Source organism: Crocuta crocuta, unplaced genomic scaffold, assembly GCF_008692635.1.
Source record: "Crocuta crocuta isolate KB4526 unplaced genomic scaffold, BGI_CrCroc_1.0 scaffold175, whole genome shotgun sequence".
NCBI classification, from domain to species: Eukaryota; Metazoa; Chordata; class Mammalia; order Carnivora; family Hyaenidae; genus Crocuta; species Crocuta crocuta.
Window position 1 is genome coordinate 5,023,248 of NW_027530988.1, and position 12,770 is coordinate 5,036,017.

The window sequence follows — 12,770 nt, forward strand, 5'->3', positions numbered from 1 at the left end:
TACTAAATATTTAAATTTATATTATAAAAGTAGTTGAGAAATGGCAGAAGGAGATTTAGAAAATACTTCGAAATTTTAAAATAAGGAAATTTAAAGTTATAGTTTTAAATAAGAATCATATAATTAAAATAAATACCTCTTTAGGAAAAGCATAAAGTTAATGTTAGAATTTAAAAAAATTTTTTAAATTTTTTTTAAATTCTGAGTTTATTCATTGGTGATTTAATACTCTACGATAGACCAAACTAATTAGATATTTTCAGAAATAAATGTCTCAACTATGTTTGAAAAATCAATCTCCACTTAAACTTCTGTAAATAGGTGAATTTTTAAAACTTGTATAATTTGGGTTTTTAATTTTGTTTTTTCAAATTTTTGATTAAGCCATTTTTACCATTAAAATTAAATGTTATTATTTAGTTGAGAAGATTGATATGCAATATTTTTTTAACCTGATTTAAGCTATTACTGAAGTAAAATACAGGTGTTTGTAGGTATTTTATATTTACTAATCATCCTAACACAACATTACTTATGTTTAATTTTATCAACAATTTTTCTGAGGCCAATACTTATTTTTTAAAAGATAATACATGTTTGCATTTAAGTATTTTACTAGTAAAATTTGATAATTTATTATCACAAATGGCTATCGTTAAGAAAATGAATATTTCACAAATTATTCTTACTTAACACTTGAGATAAATATTAACAAATATTAACTAACATAAAGACTACAGAAGAATGTCTGTAATTTAACAAGCTATATTATAAGTCACAAAACTAAGCTCTTTCCCTATATATGAATTGAAGTAGTTCATTTCTAATATTTAACAAATCATAAAAAACATTAATTTTATAACTTTTATTCTTTGGCTCAAAACAGTTTGCAGTAAGTTAATGCAATAGAACATTTCCTTTTCTAAATTTTTTTTTTTTATTTCTAGAAGAGAGAGAGAGAGAGAGACAGCATGAGCAGGGTAGGGTCAGAGAGAGAGGGAGTCACAGACTGAAACAGGCTCCAGGCTCTGAGCTGGCAGTCAGCACAGAGCCCGACGCGGGGCTCGAACCCACGAACCGCGAGATCATGACCTAAGCGAAAGTCGGACGCTTAACCGACTAAGCCACCCAGGCGCCCCTCCTTTTCTAAATATTTTTAAAGAGTATCTTAAAAAAACTATCATCTAATACAAGAAAAAAACAACAGCTAACCCAAATGCTTAATGAAACAAATTATAAAAGTATTAGGTTCAGAAGAAAAGATGAAAATGATCAACTTATTATCTTCTAGAATATTCTTTAATCAAAGATAAATTAGAAAAGCCAACAATGAAAAACAACTTTTTAGTCTATAGTGAGCAAGAGTTAAACTCTGTAACCTGGCAAAACTACTCTTATCTGAAAGAACATGCAAAGACATTCACAGACTTCCAGTTTCTAAGCATTTTAAAAAGTAAAATGTTGAAAATAAACCTGATAACTGCCCCTTTTGTATGGCTTTAATAGAAAAATAAGAAAGAGTTCTATTGAACTGTACACACACACAGCCAGAAGACTAAAACACATGCCAGAGTACAGAGCATTAAATGCTTTGGTTATATAAATGCATGAATAATGTTCTGTCTTGAGAACACTTTGTGGTGTAAGAATTATTGCAGCTATGGCTGCAAGAAAAACGTCAATGAGATAAACAAAACACTTCTACCTATTAGGTAGTCCAAAAAGACAGAATATTGCAAATCTGCCTACTTAAGAGCCAATGCCTGACCCATGTATGGGATGTAAAATAAGCAACATTACAGTGACTATTCATTCTTTTCCCCTGAAGTATACCACTTTTTTTCAGTCTGAATAGCTGAAAAGCACTAGATTTTCCGTAAAAATGAATATAAGTGCATATGGAATTGTTCCTTCAAAAGGGACTTCGGAAGGTCATATAATCTGGTATTTACCATATGGTGTGTTATGAAAATATAAATTAGGTATGTTCAACAGCAGTTTTTAACTTGCTCTCAGGCAGATCCTCTGATTCCAACAAGTGGGTATGAAGAACACACTATCTACAGCATAATAAACTAACTTAGAAGTCTGCAATGGAATGAATATCGTTAGAAGCATTAGTTTAACCCTTTTCCATAATTTTTGTAATCTGTATATAAAGATCTTCGAGGTAAGAGAACTCCTAATCATTCCTGGTAATCGTCAAGGACTATTAATGCTATCTGAAAAGGTAATCATTCTTTGCATAATAACCCTTTAAATTGTACTAGTAGTAAACTCTTACTATTCTCAATGCTAAACCTAACACCTATTCTTCAACTTTTCACAAATCAAATAGTTTCTTTAATTTATTATTTTTCACATAAAGTACGTTATTTAATGGAAAAAAAAAGCCTTGATAAAGTCTGAGAGACAAGACAGTGTTAGTATAGTACACAATCGTTTTAGTCAACTAATATGCATTTTTCAGATAGTAAACAGCTTCAGAAAACATTTCTCTGACTCTTTAAATATAAATGCTCAATCTCCTGCAAGATCTATTAAGTATCTCCATAGGTATTTTTTGATGTGAAAGTAGGATTGAGAGCCTTTGATATATTAAGAAATGTGAAGAAAAATATTACATATAATATGTAATTTTATATAACTTTAAAATATGAAAAAAGTGTCATTTCCTTTGTCAGTTAATAAAGGTCTCCTCTAGGCCGGAATCCTTTCTTGTGACTTTTCCTAAAATTATTCAATAAAGCATCCCATGACTAGAAAAAGAGGAGTCAAGTAGCTCAAACAGATACGTAATGTCAAAGATGATCCAGTATTTCTCTTGGGAAATTCCCACTCTATATCCCTTAAAACACAGTATATACCAGGACTGAAGTCATTTTCTCCAGCTTGTTTTAAATTCCCAGTTAACATTTTAAAAACAATGTAGATATAAACAGAAAAAGTTAATAATGTCTTTGTCATCACTCTATGATACATGAACACAAGGTTTTCTGATTACTAAACATAGGGCCATATGTTTCTTAGAACTTAGTATTCTTTAGATAATATATTATGAACACTATTCTAAGCCAATTTGTGTGGCTCCAACTCATTATTTTTAATGGTATCACCACATAATATTCTGTAATACCATAATTTATTCAGTTATTCTCCTGTTAGAGGTCAGGCTGTTTTCCAACTTTTGCCACTGCAAATAATACTGTGATATATACATCCTTGTTTCTATATTCCTATGTATCGGTGCATTAAGTTTTACTGGATAAATTCTCAAAAGCTGCAATATTGTAGCATTTGTTACATCAATATTGTATAAGGATAATTATTTCCTATATCCATGCCAGCACTTTAAATTTATAAATGCACATCGCACACATACACAGATTTTTTTGTGTTCCTGATTGATGTGCATTATTAACACACACAGAATTTTATCTGTTTGGTAAAAAATAAGTATAATCTTATGGTGTTGATTCATCTTTCCCTAATGCCTACTGAGCTTAAACATGTTTTCATATATTCACTGGATATTTCCATTTCCTCTTCTGTAAAGTGTCTTTTCATAATCTTGACCTATTTTTCTTTTTTCCCCCTCATATCTAGAAGTTCCCTCTAAACTAGAGTTAGTAATTCATGGTCATGTGTTTAACATAGATTTTTCCAAGGATACTGCCATCTTTGCTTATTAATGTGTATTCTGCTTACCAAAAATATAAAGTATATACCAAATCTTTTAACCTACTCCTTTGTTCTGGATTTCCTTCTTGCTTAATAAAAAGTTATCCTCAACTTGATTTCACACAGTAATTTACAGTTTCAATCTTGAATGCATTGAGATTTATTTTTACATAGTACCCAGAATGGAGGTCTTAATTTATTTTCTTTCAGGTGAATAGTCAAGTATACCAACACTGTTTATTATTAAATAAAACATCCTTTTCTAAAATGAATTAAAATGACACTTAAATATTACTCTGGAGCAGGCAGTGTTCTAAGTGCTTCTCATGTATTCATTCATTTAAGAATCATAACAAACCTATGAGCTAGGGACCCTGTTGTTATTCACATTTGTACGATGAGAAACACAATGGCAAAGTTAAAGATCTTTCTTCAAATCAGAAAATTAGAAAGTGGCAAAGATTTAATTTGAAGCCAGGAATTATGGCTCCAGATCACAGTTCTCTTAATCCCTAAGTTAAACTACCTTTCTTAATGCATAATAAAATACAGTAAATCATCATATGTACTTGGATTTCTAGAATCTAATAGGTTTCACTGATCAATTATATGTATTTGTGTTAATATCACATTCCTTTTATTATGATAGCTTTATAATAAACCTTAATACTGAATCAAATATGCCATCCCACAAATATATTATTTCCTTGATAATCCTTTTATTAATAGTTTCCTGGTAATTCTTAGGCATTTATTTTTCATATGAATATTAAAATCATTTTGCCTTTGTTTCTATACCCCACAATACCAAAAAAAAAGTTTGGAGGAAAATGAAAATTACAATACATTTACATTTTAATTAAGAAGTACTGATATTTCTATTTTAATTTTTCTCTTCCAGAAGTCTATCTATTCATTAAGGAAGCATTTTATGTACTTATACAAAAATTGTACATTATCTTAATATGGATTCCATCCTTTTTTTTGGTTCAATTTACTCTTGGAAAGTTTCGCAAATTTTGATATATATATGACATATACTAAGAAATTGCCCTCAATTAGCAATTTTTTAATATCAGCAATTTCATAAAGCTCATCCTAGTAGTAAGCACAGTACATAAACTCTAATGTAGATAATAAAAACACTTCACTTAAAAAGAACATTTGGATTTCACTATTTTTCTAGAACTTTCTTAAATACACCTCTAATGAACACTACTCTGATTATTACACACATGTACACACACACATACCAACTTCCATACATACGCTGAAGGAAATGAAAATTTTGGTATTTTGTTGGAGAATTATGACAATACTTGAGACAACAGCTGACTAGTTTTCAAACTGTGTTCTGAGTAGACCAGAAGTCTAATGACGAAAGTGATGTCCCTTTGTTCAACCTCTTTATTCAATACAGAAATACATAAATACAGAGAACAAACCAGTGGTTGCCAGAAAGGAGGGCATGGGCAGATAGGTGGAATAAGTGAAGAGAATTAAGAGTTATAGACTTCAAGTTATAAAATAATTAACTCACAGAGATGCAAAGTACAGCACAGGAAATAGGGTCAATAATACTGTAATAACATTGTGTGGTGACAGATGGTAACTACACTTTTCATGGCACTGTGTAATGTATAAAATTGTCAAATCATCATGTCATAAACCTTAAACTAATATAACATTGTATGTCAACTATACTTAAAATAAATTTCAATAAATTCATTTATTAACTAAGAAATATTATTAAATAAATGAATTACAATAAAAAATTTAAAGCATCCTTTATTCAGGTGGTTTATATTTTTGAGGACTTATGTTCAAAATTTCATTTGAAGGGATTTTCAAAAATAAACTAATTTTTAAACATACAGGCCATAAGCCTATGTATCCCTCTAAGACAAGTCATCCAACAAATATTATACTCCAGGTTAGTGCTTGTAAAACATGAGAGAATAAAACAAAGATCTCTGTTGCCATGCATCTTACTTTCTAGAAAAGTGAGACAATGCACAGTAAATATGAGAACAAATATATGGTTTTCTATGAAGGGATGGAAAAAATACTGCAACATAAAGGGAATTAAGGGTACTAGAATGAGGAGGCCAGTTTGTAGTATTACATAGGATGGTCAGTAGGCCTTACTGAAAAGGTGAATTTTGAAGTAAGACTTGAGGGTTATGAAGGTGTTAGTCAAGTAGATCTCTGAGATAAAAGAATTTAATGCAGAGAGAAAAGCAAGAACTGCAGCAAGAGCACACCTATCGTCTGCAAGGAAAAGCAAGGAGATAAATTTGGCTGAGGCAGAGTAGTAAGGAGGTGAAGTAGGAAATGAAGTGAAAGAGGTAATGTGGCAAGGGCCAGATCTTGTAAATTAATGGATATCATTTTGGGGATTTTGGCCTTTACTGAGTGAAATGGGAAACTATCATAGATATAGACAAAGAGGGGAAAACCCACAAAAACCTGACACATTTTTAAAAGGAATACAGACTTGGTGTACAACAAACTTCTGGAAAGCAAGGGTAGAAAGGGCCGGAAATCCAAATGGAGGCTATTGCAATAATACAGGCATGGACTAGGGTAACAGTAGATGTAATGAGAAGTGATTACGATTCTATATTTTAAAGGCAGAGTTGCTATTATTCCTTATAGAAACTGGATTTAGTTATGAAAGAAAAGAGGTGAGAGTGAATCTAAGATTTCTGGTCTGAGCAAGTGGATGCATGGCATTGCCTTCTACTGAGATGGTAAAGGCTGAGAAAGATAGAACAGGTTTAGGGTTTTTGGACACCACAGGTTTTTGGACTGTTGAATTTAAAATGTCCATTAGATATGCAAGTGGAAATTGCTAGAAGAATCTGGACACAGTCTACAGTTTCTTAGTGAGAGTGGGATTAGAGATAAAAATGAACCCAAGTTATGTGGGACCTGAATCATAAAAATTTAGGGGACGTCTTTGGGAAATATATTCAAAATTATGAACATAAATTTAGGTACAGTGCCTTGTAATAACCCTGTAGAGGTAAGAAGTCTTAAGGCTTAAGCTTTATTAGTCCATAGTATAGCTGCACCTTACTGAAGGCATAAATTTTGCAGATTGGTAACATATGAAAGCCATGGTATCAGATAAGGAGAAAGAAAGTATAAACCCCAAAGAAGTCCTAAGACATGGAGATTTTCAAAATTAAGTGGGAAGAGAAGAACTAGCAAAGTATTCTGAGAGAAAGCACAAGATACGATGCTAAAACCTCAAGTGTATAGTATCCTGGAAGCCAAGTAAAGAAAGTTTAGCAAGGGAGTGTTAGTGACAAATTATGACAAATACTGATGATAGGCCAAGTAACATGTGGACTGAGAACAAATAAATGGAATTAGCAGTGTGGTCATCACTGATGTCCTTGGCAAACAGTTTTGGTGGAATGGTAGAGGCAAAAATCTTGCTGGAATGGACTTAAGAAAGAATGGGAAGAGAAAAATTGGAAAACAGAGAATAGAGAAAACAATTTGTGAATTTTGCTGTAAAGGAGTGTAAGAAGTGGGGGATTAGCTGGTGGGGGAAGTGGAATTAAAGGATGGGGGAAAATATATGTAGGCTGCTGGGAATAATTCCATAGAGACAAAAAAAGTGAAGGATAAAGGAGAGATGAAGGCAGAATTGCTTGAGAGATTTCCTTGAGTAAAGGAAAAAGGATGGTGTTTAACATATAACTGAAATTAGTGGTTCTAGATAGGAGAAGGTAAGAGAATGTAGAATATGTGGGTATCCATACTGGCTCATTAAGTTTATGTTTTAGTGTGAGTTTGTAGAAGTTTTCCTTTGAGTGCTTCATTTTTCTCAGTGAAGCAGGAAGTCAGATCATCAGTTGGGAGTGAGGATGGAGCAAAAGATATTATAGAAGGTTTGACGGGAATTCTTAGAAGGCCCCATGATGCACCTCCTTGGTGCTATGCTTTGTGTAATTCTCTCCGTTTGAATGTGGGTGGAAGTTGTGACTTGATTCTAATCAATAGAAGGTGGCAAAATGGTGGAATGTCACTAATGTGATTAAGTTATATTGTATGATAAAGGAGATGAGAAGTCACACATGTGATTAAGTTCAATATGTAAGATTCCATCTTGCTAGCACACACGGGAGAAAGACTTTCCCGCAAACAGCCATGGTAGAAAGTGCCTACTGTACAGAGGGTCATACTGCAGGAAACTTGGGCAGCCTCTTGTCGACAGACAGGAAGAAGTAAGGGCCCTAAGTCATACAACTTCAAGGAACTGAATGCTGCCATCAACCAGGATCAACTTAAAAGCAGATTAGGCTCCAGTCAAGCTTCTAGATGAGAATGCACTCCATCCGATACTTTGATTGCAGTTTTGTGAGACCAGGAGCAGAGAACTCGGTGAAGCAGTGCCTAGACTCTTGACCTATGGAAACTACAAGATAATAAATGGGTGCTGTTTGAGTCACTGTGTAATTTGCTACACAGCAATAGAAAGCTAATACAGGGGTTGAAAGAAGAAAACATGAAATAGCCATCTAGAGAGTAAAAAAGTAAATGGTCTTATGACTATTCGAGAGAATTAAGGGTCCACTTGAGATCTATAGTCATGAATATAAAGAAAGACCAGTGGGTTTCATCTGTGTTTTCCTGTAACCATAGCAAAGGTACTATACATGAGTTATTGATTTTCATTTGTTTTATTATATTTTGATATACAATTTCAAATTTATCAGTAAACAAATAAATGTCCATTAAACATGTATTCTGCAATCATTAGTTTTCCTTTTTCTTTTCATGAAATTTGAGGAGAATCCTAGGTGAGCTAACCACCAGGAATCTAAAATTAAGGCTGGAATTTAATTTTTGGCACCACTAAGTAATTAACAAAACCACTTTGTTGACTTTTGAAGTGACTGAAAAATTTAATATCAATAACTCAAAACTGATCAAACCCAACTCTTTGTTTTTCATATTTTGTTTTTAAGTTTTTAAAAAACACATTGCTTAAAGAATCTAATTCTATTTATTATATCTTTACATTTACTTCATATTTAAAATTTCACCTATAAGGAATTTCCAAGTTGCACCTTGCAATATTGAACACACACACACACAAAAGTGTAAGTTAGCCCTTCTAACTCTTCTTTCTCAATAGGGAAATAATAGCAAGATGATTCATCATTGGAGAAAGCACAACTTAGTATTCTCACTAGAGAAAATAACTGTAGCGTAAACTATCTTAAAAAGCATGCAGAGACTGATTACAGAAACATTTTGAAGTAAAAAAAGTAGGAACACTAGTATCTTAGAATCCTTTCTTAAGATTAAAACTCAGTTTTAATAAGGTGTATACTCTTATTTACCATCTTAAAGAACACTCTTCCATATCACTTGAAAGATATTTCATAAAAAATAAATTAAATAAACATATTCTAACATTTAAGGTGAATATTACATTCTAGATACTGTACTGCTCATGAACAATGAATTTCTTTCTTCAACCCAATAAAGTGCTATAATTATCTGAATTTCACAAAAGGGGAAACTGAAGCCCAATTTACTCAGCAAGTAAGTGGCAGAACAAGGATTTGATCATAGACCATTTGGCATTAGTCTTGCCTTTTAATCACCATATTGTAAGAGTTCTCAATTTTCAGGGGGATATTATCATAGACCGACAACACTGTGGTTACAGTCTGCCTGCGTGACCTATGGAAATAGTCTGATCTGTAGAAACACGAGGGTAGAAAAAGTAAAATTTAGTAGGTACTGAAACATGTAATCATTTTTTAAAGAAAAGATTTTCAAATGTTGAAATTGCAATAAAACTTACTCTTTGGTATATTATCTTGCTTTTTACTTTTGAGTTTTCTGAATATTAGTAGTTCCTTAGATCTTTATACCACATTAGTTTGTAACACAAACTACTTATTCTGGGAATAGAACTCAATTATAACTCATTTAGTTTTTACGGATGGAAGTAACACAAATAGTTGTCTGGATGTATTTTACATTGGTTTATAAAAATTTACAAGGAAAAAGTTTATAGTTACTTCTAACGGCAGAGGGTATCATATTACCTGCAACACAAAAAATTTTCTTATATGTTTAAAAGTTCACTTTAATTATGAAGTTTTTAAGATTATCATATTAGAACCCATTTTTCTATCTATATACCCTTACATATCTAAGCTGAACCTAGTGAAGTTGAATCTATCGGGAAATACCGAGGGAATACAATGAATATAAACTACTAATAAAATAAGGGTGGACAATGACTAAAATTCTAGTAAATTTAAGAAATTTGTTTTGTTCTTCTTTTATATCTTGCCTTATGTTATACAAGAGATTTTACGCTTCTTTGTATAAAATCAGAAGAAACCAGACTATAAATAAAATATATTTAACAAATAAAGTGGGTATAGTTGACAGAGTACAAAACCACAACAAATTATTACTTCAAATTAGAAAAAAACTAGAATTGGTAGAGGTGGACACAGTAACATATCTGGAGGGTAAAATTATTAGTAAACTTCAATGTATAAATGAGCCTTTTAAAGAAATCATTTAATAAAAATTCACATGTTCATATAAAAAATAAAAGGAAGTATAAATCTAACTGCAAAGACAAAACTATTGAGATAGTTTTTCTTTCCAGATCCAGGGTTTTTTACTTGATACACTGAGAAAAATCATTAGTTTTATTTTTATTGCTCCTGTGCTCATCTGTCATTTTTGTTCAAAAAATAATGACAAAATACAAGAGAAACTTTAAAAAATAAAGTCAGTTGTTCCAATAGTTTTCTATATCATATAATTAAGATTCCTGTAAGAGATAGGCATATAGAGTGCAAATGTATAAACATCTTTTTAACTTCATGCATTAATATTATAAGTTTTCTTCTCACATTTATTTCATACCATTTCCTTCAAAGAGAAGTGTTGGGTTTCATCATTAGAGATGTGTATTATTTTAACCAATTTATTGGGGCTAAAATGTGAATGTTATGAAGTAGTTTTGTCTAAAGGGAACGCTACTGCATAAAATGAAAATCAAGCTCCTACTATAGAATAATATAGCACTCCATGTTAGTTTTGCTTCCAGGTATTGTTTTAAAATTTTTCCTGAGATTGCAAAAGTATTAGATTACATGCAAAAGGCACATTTAATATAGTTAGCAAATATAGTTCAAAGTTAATAATTTATTAGTCAGCTATATGAAAAATATATTAAAAAGATAAACTTTTGTTTAATATTTGAATAATCCCATAAGGCCTTATATTAGAAAAAAAAAAAGTAGAAATATTAAAAAAAACATCTTTCACCTAAATGAAGCTCAACTCAGACAAAATGAAAATGTGTTTAATCATTTTAATGAATATTTTTTTTAACATTTGTCAAGTACATTATGGCTCTGAATTACATATAAATATTTTAGATTATATATTTAAATGTGCCAAAAATAACTACATTTTTAAAAAATGGCCTACAAATATTCAGTACCAAAACAATCATCAAATCAAACATTAGTTTGATATTTCTAATTGCAAAGTGTGCCACTCCACCAAAGAAAATGCTAGTATTAAATTAGAAGAAAATACCATTTCCTGAGTTGTTAAACAGCACTAAAATTATCACAAACACCAATTTTCAGTTACTTTCAGATTGCTAGAAATGTTTTTCATTGAAAGTTGAAAACTGTTTACATAGAAAGGCATGTCTGAAATAAAAAACCAACTGAAAATGCATTCACTTTTAAAGATATACCTTTGCTCAATAAGTCATATTTATACATTTATTGTTGTACATACATGATATTCTTAATTTATATACCAATAATCCTATGAAGAAACAATAATGAAGATTATAAACAGTGACTCAATAAAAAACCTGTAGAGCTCCATAAAGTCATAATTTTAAGAGTAAAATCCAAAATTCTTGAAGTCTATCTCTGAATATATTTTTGTTATCTAAAGTTAAAAATGCATATAAATTACAGGAATAATGGAGATTTCTTTCTCAGGTTATTTGGAATCTGGTCATGGTGCACATATGTGAATGAACGAATACATCCTTAACCCACCATTATCTTTTTTTCCAGTGTGCAGGCAATCACCCGTGAAAAGTATGGTGTAGATGACAGGATGATACTGTACCTGATTAGCTCTGGAGGTGGTCATGGGATCAGATGGAGAGGACTTGGTGGTAGTTGGGGAAGATGGCAATGTCTGGGAACAAAGCAGTTCAGGAGCAAATCAACCTTTAAAAGCCTTAAACTGATTATTTAAATAAAACAAAATAAAATAAAATGTAATATAACGAGAACAAAATCCTATGAACAAATATTTCTCCTATTCATTTAAATTTAATGGAATTTAAGATCAATTAAGTAATTAATGCATGTAAATATGCATGCATAAGCATGTAAAAATAAATTCATGACTTGAAATCATGATGGTGACTGATAAAAATTCATATGAGTATTAAAGGTATCCTGACCATATTCATGAATAGTAGTCTCTTTTCTTTCCCTCTTATTTGCTTGGGGGAAAAGAGATGTCAAACAAAAATTCAAGAAATTCAATGAGTAAAACTGAAAGAGTTATTTTCCTATCAATGAATACAGTCGGGGATTGGAAGAAGTGGTGAAATGAAGTTTACTTTGGCATAAAAGCATCTACCTACTTAATATGTTGAACATCACCAACAAGTTGATTCCACATGAATTTAGGGATCCATACTTAAAAGCAACTAAATTTGCAGTTCTGAGTTCTTAATATTAGGTTATCTTCTAAAAAATTAATTTTTAATAAATTTAGAGGCCATCTGAAAATGTAAACATTAACCTCATATTAATATACAAGTAACTAATCGCATTTTAACAAATTCCCATAATATTATCATTTATGTTAAAGACTGAAAATTTAATATAGATGTATTGTAGCATCATCAGCCTGTGTTGAAAATAAGCACAAAAATATTAGGAATCATATTTATTGTCCACTTCATTCCTAAACACTTATACATACTATATATAAAATATATTGTATGAGACCATCATATACTTGTTGAACAATTCATTAAAATT

At 31.0% G+C, this 12,770-nt stretch overlaps 1 protein-coding gene across 4 annotated transcripts in view; it reads right to left on the reverse strand.

Moving 5' to 3' along the window:
- NOVA1 (NOVA alternative splicing regulator 1) overlaps positions 1-12,770 on the reverse strand; it is a 145,625-nt gene that overhangs the window by 16,397 nt on the left and 116,458 nt on the right. For 2 of the 4 annotated variants that reach the window (XM_077770498.1, XM_077770496.1), the window contains one exon: positions 11,839-11,910. The exons of the other annotated variants lie outside the window; for them this stretch is intronic. In XM_077770498.1, coding sequence (XP_077626624.1) covers positions 11,839-11,910 — 72 coding nt within the window. The remainder of the gene's footprint in view (positions 1-11,838; positions 11,911-12,770) is intronic. 4 annotated transcript variants of the gene reach the window in all.